Here is an 18,973-nt window from a genome sequence, read left to right as displayed (position 1 = left end):
AAAAATTATGAAAAGGAATAAACATTTTTTAAAAGTAATCAATTATAACTATACCTTCTTATTTAAATTGTGGAAATTAGGATTTGTTAACACATTTTGTTACTTACATATTATTTTCATTAAAATTAAATTAAAAATAATAATGAATTTATTGATTCATTGATTTTAAAGTAAATTTAGAAACTTTTTTTTCAAGTAAAATAAGTTACAATGAGAAGTTAATGATAAAAAATCAATTTAACAGTAAACAAATTACCAACTAACTATTATAAGTTAAAACATACAAAATTGTAAATAAAAATTTAGGTCATAATTTATGAAAATTATATAAAACTTGATAACAAAATTATTTTTTCAATGCTAAGTAAATTTGAGATAATTTTATGCTAAACAAAATTATGGAACATAATTTTAAAATCTACATTTTGAATTAATAAAGTCACGATGAAATTAATATAATAAATAAACAATAAAAAACACTGAAGCGAACGAATTAAATAATTAAGATTAAAAAAAAAACTTTACTTAGCTTAAAAGTATGTTACATATGAAACCTGAAATTTCATGATAGCTTGTGAATTAAAAAAGTTATCCTAAGATTAAAATTCAACAGTAAATATCACAATATAAACAATATATTTATAGAAAATTATTAGAATTTTTTATGATACTCTACTTATAACTAATTATTATTAAAAATAAATATATATTTATAAAAATACGTCAATGGTGAAAAATCAATTGAACAATAAAAAGACACAATTTAACTATTTAAACTTAAATGTTACAAAATTGGGTAATTATGAAATAAAATTAAGGTCCTAATTAATAAAAATTGGGTAAAAAATAATATAAAAAATGTTGTTTGGCGAAACTAAATAATTAAAAAGGTATTTCCAATAATAATGAACTGTAATTTTAAAACATACGTTTTGAATTATTAAAATCAGGATGAAATTAATAAAATACATATATATTACAAAAAAACAGTGAAACAAAATAATTAAATTCCTAAAACTGACATTGATTTTAATGTAAACATTATTTAACTTATAAGTATGATAAATATGAAACCTTAAAACCTTAAAATTTCTTTCATAGTTTGTGAATTAAAAAAGTTACTAATATTAATATTGAACAATCAATGTCACAAAAATATTTAATATTTTTTATAGATGATTAACAAAAAATGTCTTCAATTTCTATAAAAATCAATTATAAAACTAATTAATTATACAAAATAATGATAATTTTGTTTAACTAATATTTATTTTATATTATATTTTGTCTTTTAATTTGTTAAAATACTTAGAGGTCAATGACGAAAAATAGAGAAAATTTTAAAAGGAATTGAGGAAATAAAAAATTTTACCTAGCTTGAATTTGATACATAAATTTGAAAACCAGAGTTGAATTGTGTTAATTTAGAATATTTTTAAATTTATAGAATATTTTTACATAAAATTTAATATATAAACCTTATAATTTATTTTGTTTTAGAAAGAATCAATTAAAACAAATAATAAATTATACAAATTTATAAATTTTTAGCCATATTTATTATTTAATCCATTTCATATTATCCGTTCTTTTTCACATTGTTCACCATCGTTAAAAATGAATAGTGAATCCATCAAATCTAGCATTAATCCTCCGAGATCGGTGCGAACCGCGAGCCGCCGGCGGAACCGATAATAGAAAATCCCGGCATTAACACCCCTCCTCCCAGCCGATAGGCAAATGAGACGGCGGCGGTGGCGGCCCCACCACCGCCCCCCCGAAATCAATTTCGGGGCACGGCGGCGGCCCCGCCGTAGCACACATCCGCACACATACACACACACACACAGGACAAAATCTCATCTTATTGACCCGGGCCGGTCCGTAGCCCCGCGGAGGGAGGCGCGGGGCGGCGAGGGGTGCCGGCCGCCTTGAACCGGCTCCGCAGAGCGAGGGCGCCCTCTCCCCCCGCCCCCTTCCCTAGGCCCGACGCGACGTTGACAAATCTCACGGGTTGTTTGCCGTTTCGGGGAAAGTCCGGGAAGTTTACAATTTTTAAGAGACGTAAATAAAAATATTGGTTATTTGTTTAACAACACGCAATTCTTATTGTTGAAGTTAGAAATATACCACTTTAGTACCTTTTTGTTTCCATTTACTAAATATTAAAAGTAAAATACCAATCATATATAATAAATAATTAAGTTAAGGTCATTAAGCACAATCTATACTTAAATAATAAATTTTACGACACCATAATGTTATTTTTATAACGAAGAGGTAATAAAAAGACCCATAATTAACGCTTTTAAAACAGCAAAAATATATATAACACACATAATCAATTATATATTGTTTAAACAAAATTAAAATTTGAGTGAAAATTCGACGTTTTACAGAAAAATAACAAAAAAAGATAAGAACATGTGATATAAAAATTGACTTTGAAATAAAAAATATAATAAAAGGAATGAAACATTGTGAACAATTTTAAACTTTAACTACCTGCTTATAAAATACTAAAGATACTATTTTATAACAAAGATATAATAAAATACAGAGGTTTAAAATACTTGTGACAATTTTATTAACTTTTATAGGAAATTGTGAAATGTAAAATTGAAATAATAATAATAATAATAATAATAATAATATATACATATCACATCCAAATTATTATTTAAATAAATAGAAAAAAATCGATTTTACAACAAAAATATAATAAAAGAACGTATTAAAATAATCACACTCAAAATAATCTCCAGTTAAACAATTAAAGTTTGAAATAAAATACAGTTCACTTGACTCTAATAAAAAACCATCGATTCTGTAACAAAAAATGATAAAATTCGAACCATTTCAATATAAAATTTTAATGTTTAAAGTAAAATTGAACTTTCTAAATTTTTAATAATGTGGATTGTTATTAATGTAATGATTAAAAAACCGATTTAAAAAAAATAAAACATTTAAAGGTTAAAATAAAATTCAACAGCAGCTGATGAATAATTAAAAGTTCACATGGAACTAACAAAGAAAATCGATTTTGTAACAAAGAAATAACAGACAAAAATGCATAAAATTGTGTGAACTAAGTCCAATTGAAATAAAAACAAAAATCTGATTTTATAACAAATAATTTGTTTATCTTCAATCATTCAGGCTATTGTCTGAATTAAAATTATTATTATTATGTTAAATTATTAGTTCTATAAAACATTTAAAGATTAAAATAAAATTCAATAATTGCTGAGGAATAATAAAGTTATCTTAAAACTGAAAAACATATCGAAATATACATAAAAACGAATTATGAAAATAATTATATTTGCAACGATTTTATTTAAAATTTTTATTTTTAAGTTAAATAAATGAATTTAATAGTAAAAATAGAAGTTATAACAAATTAAAAAGTAACTAAAGTAGAAGAGTAGAATCTAAATTATCGAAATATAAAATTGACCACTACAAATTTAAACAATAACTGGTGTATAATTATAGTTCCCTAGATGTTAACGTAAAAAATCGATTTAGAAACAATCATATAACAAATGAAACGCACAAAAATAATTATACTCAAATCGATTTGTAATTACTGTTTCAAAATAAATTAAAAACTCTAAAATATTACTGGTCTTAATGATTAAAGTGCATTTGAAGAAAACATAAAAAAATAAATTTAACAAAAACTTAATAGGTAAGAAAATATTTGAAATAGCAATCTCATTTCAAATTTCTACACAAAATTGTGGGCAGTAAACTGAAAACTTAAATTTAAGCAGCAGTCTGTTAGTTAAAAATTAGTTTAAAAAGTTAAAATAAAAGTACATTTAATAGAACACAATCACAATAAAATACGTGTGACGTCAAAACAAAAATGGCAAAAGGGCAATTTAATTCCAAAGATCCATAAAAACCAACCTTTGAGTAAGTTTGAAGGTTTGGGGTATATTATTTTTATATCTCGGACGTATAAACATCCTCCGGGACAAATTCCAATCCCACAGTTACATCTCCAGTTATTGGTTTTGGGTCCTTTTTTATTGTTCTGTTATTCTTTAATTTTCTGGACGCCGATTAGTTACGGGAGAATCGAAATTTTATTACTGTTTACCCGAAATGTAACACAACAATTTTTTAGGTAATTGGAACTGGAACTCTGTGGAATTTCTGTAATTCTCGGAAAAATGTTTCTTCTAAATATTTCAATGTTTATACACCGTTTTTGTAGCGAATTTGTTTAACACTATTAAAATGGAACAGAAAAATACCAATTTTAAAAATATTCCATTATTTTTTTCACCGCTATATATAGAAAACATGTATTAAATATTTTAATAGATCAGGATAAAACAATATAAAATTGAAATATTTAAAAATATTAAAAACAAAAAAAAATAGTTGCTAATTACCCTAATTTATAAATAGAAATGGGTATAAAAAATTAGGGCGTCACCCTAATCACAGTTTAACGAAAAATATTTTCCTCCAACAATTCCTGATTCTTATTGGACAGCATCCCGTTTTTGTGGTACATACTATAAGAATTTTGGCGCCAAAACAACAATTATGTAAAAAATCAAAAATTAGACGCAAAAAGGCTACGTCATCAATGAAACCGTTATTGATTAACTTGCGTAAACACAATGGAGTTGTTAATTTCCGAAAAAATGCCCCTAAAACCCAACATTTTCCAATATTTTGGTTCCGCTATATCCACTATTGAAGCCTGTATAGAGGAATAGGGATATAACACACGAATGTTCTATACGGGACACCTAGTGGATTTTGTTCACGCCTAAAACCCATCAAAACCGTGCGATACGCATTCCACACCCGCAATTTAACAAAAACGCATTTCAAACGATAAAAACGCCTAAAAACGAACCCGAAAAAACATAAAAAAGCCCAACAAAAACCGATTATCCGGCATATTGTCGCATCGACTTAGACGGCCGCCATTTGTCCGTACCCAACATACACATATCCGTGTTAATTCTAAAAACGTCGCATGGCCACGATATTTCAGACGTTGGGCACACATCGGTCCGATTCCGCACTCATTTTAGGCCACCATAAGTGAATATCGGCCCGTGACAGAGTATATTATAGGGAAAAAAATGTATTTCCATACCTTTGAATGGTCCAGAAACAACACAAACACAGGCTACGTATAGCGGCCCACGCTAACGAGACGGTGTTCAGACAGTTGAAGGCTGGGGCCGCACGTCATTGGTCGCATTCGAATTTGGCGCCGCGTTGCCGCCAATGGCGGGCGACGGATGCGGTTCCCGCTCCGTTCGATGTGGCGGATGGTTGAAAAAGTACGATTTTTATTTAATATTGATCCGCCAAATATAGTAATTAATAAACGGGTACTTATTTACTTTTTTTGAATTTTTTTCTTAATTTGTTTAACCTGTGGTAAAATCTAAGAATTGGACACACTGTACATATTTATTTATTATTAACGTATATTTTACGTGAAATATTAAATTATTTAGAAATATAACAACGGCAACATGGTATTTATTTAATAACTGTTTTTTGATTAAAGTAAAGACATATAGCAATTTTTTTATTTTCTTTTAGGTTACACAAAAAATTTTAATCTATACAAACATTAAAAATTAATATTTTATAATTTACACTATTTTAATTTTTACCCAAAATATTTTGCCCATTTTTCTTCTCCTTTTTAAAAATTTGATTTTATTTAAATATTTCATAATACAATTTTATCTAGTCAGTATAAAAAATACATTTCAATATTATATACTTATTTTTCTTTTTTAATTAATGATTTATTTATATAATTCAAATTATTTAAAAACTATTTCTGTGTATATTTTGGTTTAACTAAAAAACGAATAATGGGGGAAAGTTATACTTTAATTATTTTAAATAAAAAATAAAATATTTTGATTGCATTTAATTAGAAATGTGCGTTTCCTAATTAACGTCAAGATAATAATGTGTGGTATTTTTTTGGCCACCACTATGTAAAATATTATTATATATAATTAAAATATAATATTAAGCTAATTGCATAAATTTAAATGGACATTACTATAGAGCTTAAATTAATCTTAATCATTTTATTTATACCTTAGAAATAAATTAAAATAATTCCAGATAAAATACTTTTAAATAAGACAAATAGTTAGCGCCATCTGTTGAATAATTCATAAAATAAATTTAAGAAACGAATTCTGTTTGAAATATAGAAATCTGTAACAATTAACTGGTAAATTAAAAACAGTTTGACAAAAGGCTTTTGTCAAAATTTTGAAACATGTACTTAAAAGTTTAAACAACTAATCTAAAAAATCTTTAAACCCCGGCCTTAAAACGATTTCCCCCTCGAACGCGTACAGGTGCCTGCAGTCCGCCAAAACCGACCGGAGCGTTGGTGTTGCGCCGGCAAAAGACAGTTGTAATTTGTTGCATATTTTTCATAAAAGTTGTATCATATGTTGTAAATAAATAAGTAACTGAAATCACGTAAGTAATCCCTCAGGCCGTGGCAAGTCGCTTGCCCCATCCCACCATCATTTAGTGTTGTTTACATCAAACACGGAAAACGTGGAAATCCATGTTGGCCCAACATGTGACTGTGTCCTTTGATTTTTAGCTGCTCCGTAGGAGATGGCCGGACCGGACGTGGCTGCATTGGCGGCCGATTTAGCCAGGGCCGTGGAGCTCACGATGAGCGATGGGGCCTCCCAAGCTGACAGAATGAAGGCCTACAATGCCTGTGAAAGTTTCAAAGAAACGTCGCCACTTTGCGCTGAGGCCGGACTCTACCTCGCTTCTGGCACACAGAATTCGCTAATATCCAGGCATTTCGGTCTCCAACTCATGGAGCACACTGTCAAGTACAGGTGGACGCAGATATCTCAGCAGGAGAAGATCTTCATCAAGGTTAAACTGTTGTCTTTTGATTGTCATTTGTTGTTTCAATAATGGTTTGGGTTTTAGGAAAATGCTATGAAATTGTTGGCAGCTGGGGGAATAAGTGAAGAGTCACACATGAAGGATGTACTGAGTAGGGTTATTGTAGAAATGGTGAAAAGAGAGTGGCCCCAACAATGGCCGGGTCTTTTGAATGAACTGTCTGATGCCTGTGCCTATGGTGAGATTCAGACTGAGTTGGTGCTGTTGGTTTTCCTGAGACTTGTTGAAGATGTGGCCTTATTACAGGTAAATTTTGAGATTACATCAGTTCTATAATTAACCACTAAGTAAACATTTAACATGTATAAAGAAGAAACAGAAATTATGCTGATTGTATTTAGTTTATTAGCATAAATATTCATGGTCATGAAAATGTTAAAATAGATCATGACTACTGGCATTAAATTTTGGTACATCATTTTAGTAAAGCAAATATTATATATTGCACCACATTAACAAAACAAATGACAATATTTTAATAAATTACAAATAATTTAATTAATACTTTTGAAACCTGTTTTTATATATTCAACAAACATATTTTGTAAATTAAAATTTAATTTGCTGATGTATCACAATGCTAATTTTATCAAGAAAGTTAAAAGAAAGATAAAGTGATGAATTATTTACAAAATTAATTACGTTGATAATATTTATTACTGTACAAACTAAATCTAAAAACCGATTTAATAGTAATAGTAATAAAATATTGAAGTGTATTAATTATTTTAATTTTATATAATATTAATATATTCAACAATGGAATTCATATTTATAAACAGTTAACTCTAACAATGCTTAATTAATTATAATAGCATGTTTCAGAATATTGTATGATTTGATAAATGAGGACAATGGAAAATTTAGATAAAAATAAAAATTAGCTCAAAAATTAATTGAAAAATCGATAATAACAAAGGAAGAATAAAAGTAACTAATCTGAAATTTACCTAAACATTTAAATTACATGTGAAAAATTCATTTTACAACCATTTTAACTTAAATATTTACTTTAAATTGTGAAGCATAAAATTGGAAACCTTGAGAAATATTAATTTGAAAGAATGAGATATTACAAAAATTTGCAAGAATGCAAATTAATGTTTTAATTATACTAATTTTAAGCAAGTTGATTATATCTTATTAATTAACCTTTTTTGGATGTTTAATTAACATATTTTCATAAATCTCCTTAATAACCAGTGACCCAAATATCTAGTGGTGTACTCATTAATTATTTCCAGACTTTGGAATCGAATCAACGACGGAAGGACATCTATCATGCGCTCACTGCAAACATGGCTACTATCTTCGAGTTCTTCCTGCGCCTTATCGAGTTGCACGTCGGCCAATTCCGGGCGTCGAGCGAGGCGAACAACGTGGTGAAGGCGGCCGCCCACGGTCGCGTCGTCCAAGTCGTCTTACTCACCCTCACCGGCTTCGTCGAGTGGGTTTCGATGGTGCATGTGATGGCGCAGAACGGGAGACTCCTGCACATTCTTTGTTTGTTACTCAACGATGGGGCGTTCCAGTATCATGCCGCCGAATGTTTATCGCAGGTTCGTTTTAGTAATAAATTGTGCTCTAAATATGAGGCTTAACACACCATGTCTTTTCAGGTGGTGAACAGGAAAGGCAAAGTGGATGAGCGCAAGCCGTTGATGATCCTGTTCAACACCGAGCCAATGCAGTGTCTAGTCGCAGCTGCCAAGACGGACGGCGCCATCGGTGACGACCAACACTACCAGTTCAAGAAAAAACTGATCCAAGTGCTGGGCGGGCTGTCGATGCAGGTGTGTGCATTGTGGGGCAAGGAAGGCTGCACCCGTCCCCAGAACTTTGCAATGTTCTTGGAGGGTGTGCTCGCCTACAGCAGCCACCGAAGCCTCGTTATCGCCCACCTGGCCAATCCGATTTGGAACGCTATGCTGAAGAACGAGCATGTCGCCCGGGATCCGGTCTTTTTGGCGCATATACCGCAGTGGGTGCAGTGCACCGCACCCAAGATTGTTAAGTTTAATTACCCCAGTGGCAAGTCGCCCAATCCGCAAGTGGAGAAGGCCGAAGCCTACGCCAAGATCGACTTTGACAGCGAGGAGGAGTTCTCCTTGTACTTCTATCGATGTCGTGGCGATTTTCTGGATTCCTTCCGGTATGTGTAAAGAAAATACGTTTAATCTGTTTATTTTATAATTAAAAATTGGGTTTTTTACAGGCAAGCAACTGTCGTGGCACCGCTCGTCACCTTCAACTACGTTGAACAGTGGCTGATTAAGTGTCTGCAGGTGCCCAACACCGCGATAAGCTGTTTGCAGGATCCGGTGTACCAGGAATGGGAGGCGCTATCTACTTGCCTGGAAAGCATACTCAGCCGCGTCTTGCAGGCTCAGGAGCGGCCCTCCATTGCGTCTGGTCTGCATTTACTGCAACTGTGTCTGAATTATCAGCCAGTTGATCCCCTCATCTTGTCCACCTTGTTGACTTGCATTTCGGCGTTGTTCGTGTTCCTCAGCATGTCCACAGGACAGATGGCACCCACTGGTAAATATATTATTTTTTTATATTTAACAATATACCTAAACACATGATTACTATAATATAAAATAATATTTCTTCGTTATTAGTGAATTCTGTGGCCGCATCCGGTGCCGCCCTCCTACCCTTGGTGCTGGACAAAATCTTCTCAACGTTGATTTTCCCGTCGGAGAACAAGGACACGCGGTCCCGTGCGGTGAAGAACGTTCGCCGCCACGCTGCCTCTCTGATGGTCAAGATCGGCAACAAGTATCCCCTGTTGTTGTTGCCAGTGTTTGACCAGATCCGTGCCACCGTCGATACCCTGTCCCAGGCCAACGGTTCGAATAGCCTCTCCACCTTGGAAAAGGTGACGTTGAAAGAGGCTCTGCTGTTGATCTCGAATCACTTCTGCGACTACGATCGTCAGAGCAGTTTCGTGGCGGAGGTTCTGCGTGAAGTAAATTGCTCCGAGACGTCGTTGTTCAATTCGATTGTGAACGCGGGCGCCTTCAAAGGCGCCAGGGAGTTCATATCGTTCGTCGGTTTGGATAAGAGTCCTCAGGAGGACGACAAGGGTCAGAACAGGAGCAACATTGTTTACTGTGTGAACCTCCTGCTGGGCGCCATCAAACGCTGTTCTTGGCCCGACGACCCGGAAAGGGCGACACGAGGCGGATTCGTTGTTTCATTAACTGAATCTGGAAACCCCGTATTCAGGTACGATTTTGGTTTTTGGAAAAACCGAGATAAAATATTTGTATAATTGTATTTTATTATGTATACATTTACTGTTTTTTCATAGGAACCCGGCCGCTCCGCACGTGATGCCCCTTCTACCCCACATTTTCTCGCTGATCAAGATCTTTAACGAGATCTTCATGCCGGAAACGGCGAACCTGGTCCACGACAGTTACAAGGGCTGCTTCGTCATGCCCGAAACGGAGAAATCGAACCTCTTGGGTCTGATCGGACATCCGATATCAGACGCAGCTGATTCGCAGGCCAGCTTCAATCCGGTGGAACGAATGCAAAGGTTCATGACCGGTTTGCACGAGAGCTGCTACCACATGATGGGATCGCTCGGACCGTCTCTGGGAAGAGATTTGTATGCCATTCCGGATATCGGGCTGGCGATCGTCAACAGTATTCTATCGCATTTACACGTGAGTTTATTATGCATTAATTTGAGGTATTGAAATTAAAAACAGTTTGAAAATTTTAAATTTCGATGTATTTTGAACTTTTTTAACCAACTAATAAACAATTTATAATTGCTTATTTAGTATTTCGATTTATTTTTTAAAATGTGAAAGAAGTCTTTGAAACCAAGAAGAATTGAAGAGTTAGTTCCTTAAGAAGGATTAATAATAATAATTTTAAGATTAATCTGATATAATATTTATTAGTCTTTTAATTGATTTTTAAAAATTTGGGATTTATAAAAACTAATTTCTATTACTTTATATTTTATTAAAAATGAAAAGTAAAAAATATATTTTTGTTTGTTAACTACGAAAAAACTTGAAAGTATTGAGAAAATAATGTTTAATTGAGTTCTATGTTGGTAAAGTTTTAACAAGATTATTTTTCTGTTTTACAGTATATTCCGGACTTCCGGTTACGACCCATCATTAGAGTGTTCCTAAAGGCCTTTGTGTTTTCTTGTCCAGCCCCATATTATGAGGTGGATCTTTTGCCCATATTGGCACATATCACACCTATAAGTAAGTAAAAGAACACTAGTAAACGCATTTTAACTTGTGATACATTGCGTTATTTAAGTGTTGACTAGGTTACACACTAAATGGCAACAAGTTAATGAGTTCCGGAACCGCGAGGCTCAGGAGGACAATGCCGACACCCAGGAAATGTTGGAAGACATTCTAACTAGGGCTTTGACTAGAGAATACTTGGACTTTTTGAAGGTGGCTCTGGTTGGCGGCAGTCTAACGCCCGAACCAAATACAGAGACTATGGAAACGGAAGAACTCAGCATGGATTCCCCCACACCCCCAACCACTAGAGTTAACATGGCCACCGAAGTTATATCCGATCTGGGTAAGTCCGAGTTAATAAATATAACCTTAATTATGTATTCTAAACACAGCGTGCATAAGTCTCAGCAGTAGACAACTGAATAATTCTCCAAAACAGAACCTCCTAAGAAATGCCTGCATTAACCCCGTTGGTAAACCTCCACGACATCGAACCGCAGACTCTCATTCCCAGTTTTCTTTCCAGGGCTACAGATCCTGCGCTACGACAAGACGTGCCAGTCGACGGTGCTGGCCGTTTTGGGTGCTCTCTCCTGGATCGACAGCAACGCCTCGCTCAAAGCCACGTATCTGACTGGCCCGATAGTCCGTCAACTGATCAGCGACAACTCTCTGAACGGCGAAATGGCCGCCCACATTATGGCTGCGGTTCTTAACGCCCTCACCTTGCACGGGCAGCACGAAGCGAATCAAGGGTCCTTACTTACGTTGGGCGCCCAGATTTACGAGATGTTGCGGCCTAGTTTCCAGGAGGTGCTGGCTGTGATGCAGCAGATACCTGGTGTTAACCCGGTTGATTTGCACAAGCTGGACGAACGGATTTCCGGCAGCACCAGCAAGGGCAACAAGGTGGAGAAGGTGAAGAAGGATCTGTTTAAGAAACTGACCGGAACGGTAACTATAATCTTTGCATAATATATCCTGAATTGTACCAATTAATGTTAATTTGCAGTTGATTGGAAGAAGTGTGGGGGAATTGTTTAAGAAAGAGGTGAAAATAGTGGACTTGCCCAGGATCGTCGTCCCAAGAAAGGAAGCTAACAGGAGCGAAGTAATAACAGACTTAAGGAATGTATTCAGTTAGTGGCGACTCAAGATATTCCTATGTTACTATTTTAATTAATTTGATGATGTAATTGTGCAACATTCCCCTGTTGTTCAAACTCAACTCAGTCTGACTTGTTAAAACTCTTTTTATATCACTTGTGAAATAAATTAATTGATTATTTTGTATATATATTTGTTAGTTTTATTTTTTATTTAATTATTTTTGGCCATTTATTTATTAAAAATGTACTCTTTTGAACACTCGGTTTTTATTTCCAAACCCTAATTAAATATTTCATTTGTTCTTAAATTTAAACCTTTGTTGAAACTCATACAAATTTTTTACATGCATAATTAATTACTTTATTTATTTTTGGTTGAAATTTGTGATTATAAAAACAGCAGTATTTGTGAAAAGTTTATATTGGTAAGAACAAAAATACCACAAGTAAAATTTAAATTATTATATTATATTATTTAAATTATACTGGTAATAGATTTATGTATATAAATAAAAATGATTAAAGTAGGATGAAAATTGTATGTTATGTAATATAAACACCCATAAATAAAATAAATAACACCGTTACTAATTTAACATTCTATTTACAAACAAATAAACATTGTTTAGGTTTATTCACCTTCGGCGTCACACATAAACATTTATGTTTAGGATTATCTATTTTATGATATTGAAAATTAATTAATTTTTAATTTAATGCTTTTCTAATTTATATTTTTTGTAAAATTATTTACATTTTATATATCTTATATATATTATATACAGTATGAAAAGAGTTTGATCCATTTGAATCCTGAAAGAGATATCATGTAGAGACAGTAAATCTCCCACTGTGGGACAGATTTCTACTGTCTCTGTCGTGCATGGTGTCTCTACCAAGAGAAGCTAGAAGGAATATACCACGAATATGGGCCAAAATTATAAAACAAAAAGTATATTATACAAAGTATTAAAATGAAATTAAATAACGCAGATTTAATAATTGAAAATACCTTATTGTTAAAATTGTTTTATGTCCATGTTAATTCAAAAAATATATGTCATTTTATATAATATGTATGTAATAGCTTTTATGATGCTAACAACAATGGTAAAGTATAATTATTTTACATTAAATAAAAGAAAAAAAATATTTAACATTTTAAAAAGTTTCTATAATAATGGCATCCACTGTACATTATTTATTTATTATAGAAATTAGTAATTAAATGTTAATTAATTGTTAATTATTAAAAAAAACATAGCACTAATAAATTAAAATTTTAAGTGATCAATATATTTTCCTTGAACTAAATCACACTGAAGAAATAATGTGCTTTTAAGTTTTTTGACACTCTTCTTTTGTCGGATACTCTAAATTAAAAACACGTGGGCGTATTTACTACAGAAAATTTAATTATAAATTTCTCCAGTCTAATAGGACGTTGCAACTTGGCAACGTGGCTTATTTATGTTTTTACAGAAGTGTCAAAAGTGTTTGTCAAATTTTTGTGGATTCATGTGGTTTTTGTTATCATTTTAAACAACGGAGAACCTTTCATGTTTGTTAATATGAAATGGTACCTCTTGTCGAACCGCGACGACACGTACGATTCGATCGAACCATCTTTTGTCAGGTACGCTAACATGTGGTTCGATTGCTACGCCTTGTTTTCGAAAAAAAGCATCGTCATTGAAACCCGATCATATTCCAGCGACTTTTATTATTGTTTATCGCATTCCTTACGTCACTATTTAACTTTTTAGATCCACCACGATATCAACAAACGTATTAGTTTTGTATTTACACGTATTATTAAAGAGATACGCAATTATCATGTGCCAGTGTTTACATACTGCGCTCTTACTCATACGAATTAATAAACTGTATGCGTTTTCCAGACAACAAACCGTCTGATTTAATGCCCTCCACCACCAACACAAATGCATTTTCACAAAATGGGTGACGACACATTCCTCCATCCAAGCCAATTGGACTCAGTCGACCTCACCTTGTCCGATGGGTGCAACAGTGTGTTGTTAATCAATGAAAGTGAAGAACTGTTCTGTAACAATGAAAAAGAATTTGTTAGGCAGCTCAAGCTGCCTGAGGACAAGAGAGTGAAAGTGGTGGCTATTTTTGGCAACACCGGTGAGGGAAAATCATACACACTCAATCAGACTTTTTTTGATGGAGAGAGGGTGTTTAAAACGTCCCCGGCACAGAACCCATGCAATATTGGAGTGTGGGCTAAATATGATCCCAAGTTGAATGTGATATGTTTGGATACTGAAGGTGAGAAAATGTTTTTTTTTTATGTAATTGTTTGGGGGTTATATATGTTTTAAATAAAGCTTTAATTTATTGTATCATTGTTTCTCAAGGAAAGACTTTTGTATGCTTGTGTATGTTGTAACAAATAAAATACAAACTTGCATTTAATTTTTTGTGATATTCCGTATAGAAAAAAAGCAAACTTCGTTTCAGAATTTCCTGTTTCTTTTGGACTGATAAAACTACAATTTTACAAGGTCAAAGTGGCATCTAAATTACATACGTATACGGCTGTGCTTGTGATAATGTCAAATTTTAAATACACTAAAAATGTAGTGATGCAATTGATAATTTTAATGATTGAAAGCAAAATTATTATTCCTGCTGACTACACTTATTTGCGTAGCCTTATTAGGACGTACCGGAGCATTATTTTATATTATTGAAAGAAAAAATGACAGAATAAATATACAACAAATAGTACAGGTCTTATTTTTAATATATTTTAATAAGTTGTTATAATTATAGCCACCACTGTACATTTCCGATCAAAGTTTTCTGAACAATATGTATGTATTTAGAAATTGAAACCAATAAAAATGAGTCGCATTTTGAACTGAGTTTACATTTATAATAAATTAGTGTGTGTAAAACTGCTATTATAGCTTAAATAATTTAAAATTGTTCATTTATTTAGATTACAATCATATTTACATATTCACATTTAATCATGTTATGTTTATTGGTAAAATAATATTTTTTAATGGTCTAAAAGATCTTTAACTTTAAGATTTTGTTTAAATCTTTTACCGGAGTGTATAGTTTATTGTCCAATGTTGTGTTAATTTGAGCGAAGGGCGCGTCTTGCAATACGTTGTCAAGATATTCATTCATTCAAGGAATGCTAGGTATTACGCGCAAGAACCAGCAACGCACTCGTCTCCTGCTGAAGATCCTCGCCATCTCAGACATCGTGATTTATCAGACGCGTGCGCCACGCCTCCACACCGACATGTACTCGTTCCTGCACGGCGCCTCGCAGGCCTACAACAAACACTTCAGCCACACTCTCACCAAGGTGCTGGAGGAGGCGGACACCGCGATGGAGGTGAACTCGCTGGGACCGGCGGTCATCGTGTTCCACGAGACGCAACACACGGACACTTTAGATGAAGGCAGCACTGTGATGGAGTCCGCCGAGGAAAAACTGCGGGGCACGTTCAAGGAGCTGGGCTTGGACATCAGCGCCTTCAGTTCGGTCAAGTACGTCGGCCTCAAGTCGCTTCATCAGCCCACCAAGTTTGAGAAGCTCAGGGACGCTCTGAAGAAGGAGTTGGAGAGCAACGACGTGCGCACGCCCAGGAAACCAATGTACATTTATTTGATGTTGAAGGTCTGTTCCTCAGTTATGTAGTCAAGTAGTTGTTACAGAAGAGTTTTTGTGTGTTTAGAGTCTGAACGACAAGTTTCGTAATGCACTGTCGGAAACGTCGCCGGACGTGTACTGGTCGTCGTTCTTTACGTGCCAAGAGAAGTGCCAGTCCTGCAAAACTGGTTGCACGCTTTCGATGGGCCACAAAGAGGAAGGCGAGCCGCACTCCAGTCCGGAGAAGTGCCAGTTCCAGTATCAGTTTCAAAACGCCGTCGATTTGTGCAAAGTAATTTTGCTAATTGGATCAAACGAAACGATAAATTAAACCGAATGTTTCAGATGTGTTTGAAGAGGGGCATCAAAAACGTGGTGAAACGCAGTTACCAGTCGGCCAATGAAAGTTCTTGGTCGTCTTATTTGAACTACGTTTGGTCTGGGTACATTCTGGAGTGTCCTAGGTGCGGGGAGATTTACAGAAGCCGCCAGCATTGGTACGGCAACAAAACGCCTGAAGAATGTGGCGTCGTTGATCAGGAGAATGTACATATTTGGTCTGGAGTACGTAGAATTTTTCGCAGTTTTGGTGGTCGGGTTCACGAGAACGGCGACTGTTTCTTTGTTTCATTAATTTTTTGCATGATATTCCTCTTCTCATTTGGTTTTTCAATGCCATCTTTCAGCAATATGTTAATGTTTGTGTATTTATCTGTTGCCCACAGAGTGACTAATGTACCCTTCTAACTTTTTATATGTAAAGCGATTTAAATGAGTAGTAGTTTAAAAGAAAGACAGTAAAAAACTTTACGTATGTTGTTAAAATTGTTTTATCACAGAGATATGTTGAGTAAAAAATCAAAAATATCTCATAATATCAGATATTATCTTAATGCTTTAGTTTTCACAAGTAATTTAATTCTTAGATGTAACAAGAAGCGCACATGCATAGACTTTTTCTACCTTTTGAGCTATCACTTATTAAATTAATTAGAAAAATGTATCCCCCACTATACCGTACGAAAAATGCTCTTCGTGTCTGGATGTTGTAAGAGATGGATGCACGACAAAGAGAGAAAAGTTTTGCCCGGTAGTAAGAATCCCTACTCTCAGAGACAATGCGCCGTGCTGGTGCGCGCCGGCGCACAATGTAAATTAATCTTTGCGAATGCATTTAGTAACTCTCCATATGCGTAGGGATGTAGTTCGAGTTCTTCGGATGCTCCATTTAAATTCCGTAACTTTGTATAATTTTCAATCTGTAAAATGAAATATTTTTTGAGGGTATATCAAAAACAAAAATAAGTATTCTAAAAATAAACTGCTTTTTTCAAAATAAAAATGTATCCCAAAAATTAAATAAAATATACTAAAAACAACGTCTGCGGAGACGAACCGCATGCTAAACGCAGCAAAACCAAATGATCCCCTCCAGTCAGTTCGGCCCGCCCACATAATTGCATGTATATCTTTCCTTTTTGTTTACAAAGGGGTATTGATGTTCCGTCTCAATATGCGAGTAGACACGCTCATCATTTTTGATACGGTATGTATATATGTGTATTTACTTGGCTAATAACTTGGCTAAATTTGATGTTGTGGTTCTCGTGTGCCTGCTTCGAGTCTTCATCTCCGGTCCACGGATTCATTCTAAACTTCTCAAAATAGGATAAAATGTATTTTCAGGAACGCACCCTATTCGGATCTCAAAACACGGCCCAGAAGGTGATCGACAGTGTGTCATCGTTCTCGGACGTGGTCGCAAGCGTCGGATCTCAACCCACCCAGGTATTGGGTGAATGGATGACTGACAAGATTAATCCCAGTTTTTGGCGACCTAACCACGAAATAAAGGTACCATTTTCAAAATAAAACTATTAAAGTTCACATGAATTCTGTGAATATTGTTTCAGGCTTGCTTCAGGTGTCAGAAAACGTTCCTACCCCTTCAAAAAAAGCACCACTGTCGCGCCTGCGGCGAAGGCTTTTGCGGGGATTGTTCGTCGAAGCGGCAGACGGTACCCAGTAAGGGTTGGCACCAGGAAGTACGCGTCTGCGACGGCTGCTATCGCGAGGAACCGCCTAGCTTAAGTCACGCCACCGACGGCACCGAGAACAGGGCCAGGGTGATCGGTGAAACTGTGATGAGTTCAATGTCGGCGGTTAAATCCGTGCTGAACGTCTCGAAGGACTTCATCAAGGATTCGGTGCGTCCGGCGTACTGGACGCCGGACAGCGAGTGCGTGCGGTGCTGCGTCTGCGAGAAACCTTTCGACGACAAAAGGATCTTGCACCACTGCAGGGATTGCGGCAAGGGGGTTTGCGATGTTTGCTCTCAGAACAGGAGGTCCGTGCCGTTGCGTGGGTGGACCACGCCGGTACGCGTTTGTAACAATTGCTGCTGCTGACAACGCAGCTAGTGCCGCCAGGTACATTTTTATATACTCGTATGTTATTAATAAAAGTTTTTGCTAGTGAGTTATATATTTTATATTATCAGTTTTTGGTGCAATATATATTCTTTATTCGTACTTGTTATTTGAGAATTTTTTGAGAATTATAGAGATGCTGTAACAAGTGTCTGTCTTATTGATTTATACCCAACTTAATTACAATTATATACAGGTAAGTATGTAATATTTTATATCATTATCACATACAGTAGACAGTTTTTTTGTGGGTCTTGATAACCCTGAATTATATTTTTTTTACAGATTTACTTCGACCAATGATTAAACAATTATAATAAGTGAAACACCAGTAGTAAAAAATTGATATAATTTTGTAAATTGAGTTCAGGAGTTAGACAGAAGGTAAATTATCGACTTTAAAGTGGAGTACTTTCGTTTGTAGAAATTGTTAATTAATGCCTCTCTTATGTTGATAGTTGATATTACCCCAAATTGGCCACTAAAATTCAGTGAAATCTAATTCCTAGGATGGTTCTACCTTTTTGTAGCCTTGAGGCTCAGTACCACTCAACAAACTAGTGGCAGTACATGGTTATTATAAAATTTGTTGATTGTCATAGATTT

At 34.5% G+C, this 18,973-nt stretch overlaps 2 protein-coding genes across 5 annotated transcripts; both read left to right on the top strand.

Moving 5' to 3' along the window:
* Nucleotides 1-6,360: 6,360 nt before the first annotated feature.
* LOC109598425 (exportin-5) lies at nt 6,361-12,555 on the top strand. 2 transcript variants are annotated; one of them, XM_049969725.1, is made up of 13 exons: nt 6,361-6,504; nt 6,635-6,924; nt 6,982-7,203; nt 8,202-8,516; nt 8,577-9,109; nt 9,173-9,498; nt 9,582-10,191; nt 10,277-10,637; nt 11,075-11,198; nt 11,257-11,532; nt 11,582-11,662; nt 11,716-12,143; nt 12,202-12,555. In XM_049969725.1, exons 2-13 carry the CDS (start codon nt 6,649-6,651, stop codon nt 12,331-12,333), a joined length of 3,684 nt encoding a protein of 1,227 aa, XP_049825682.1. In that variant the 5' UTR covers nt 6,361-6,504; nt 6,635-6,648; the 3' UTR covers nt 12,334-12,555. The 2 variants fall into 2 exon arrangements, with proteins under 2 accessions (XP_049825682.1, XP_049825683.1); XM_049969726.1 differs by lacking the exon at nt 11,582-11,662 and having other exon boundaries at nt 6,365-6,504.
* A 1,197-nt stretch (nt 12,556-13,752) lies between these two features.
* Nucleotides 13,753-18,516, top strand: LOC109598407 (zinc finger FYVE domain-containing protein 1). Of its 3 annotated transcripts, none has more exons than XM_049969770.1 (7): nt 13,753-13,934; nt 14,200-14,593; nt 15,481-15,965; nt 16,024-16,230; nt 16,284-16,502; nt 17,607-17,792; nt 17,852-18,516. In XM_049969770.1, exons 2-7 carry the CDS (start codon nt 14,242-14,244, stop codon nt 18,344-18,346), a joined length of 1,944 nt encoding a protein of 647 aa, XP_049825727.1. In that variant the 5' UTR covers nt 13,753-13,934; nt 14,200-14,241; the 3' UTR covers nt 18,347-18,516. The 3 variants fall into 3 exon arrangements, with proteins under 3 accessions (XP_049825727.1, XP_049825726.1, XP_049825728.1); XM_049969769.1 differs by having other exon boundaries at nt 15,472-15,965; XM_049969771.1 differs by having other exon boundaries at nt 13,754-13,934; nt 15,472-15,965; nt 17,625-17,792.
* The last annotated feature ends 457 nt before the right edge of the window (nt 18,517-18,973 follow it).

Source organism: Aethina tumida, chromosome 7, assembly GCF_024364675.1.
Source record: "Aethina tumida isolate Nest 87 chromosome 7, icAetTumi1.1, whole genome shotgun sequence".
Taxonomy (NCBI): Eukaryota; Metazoa; Arthropoda; class Insecta; order Coleoptera; family Nitidulidae; genus Aethina; species Aethina tumida.
Note: the sequence above shows the minus strand (reverse complement) of the source record. Positions and strands in the feature narration are given on the sequence as shown.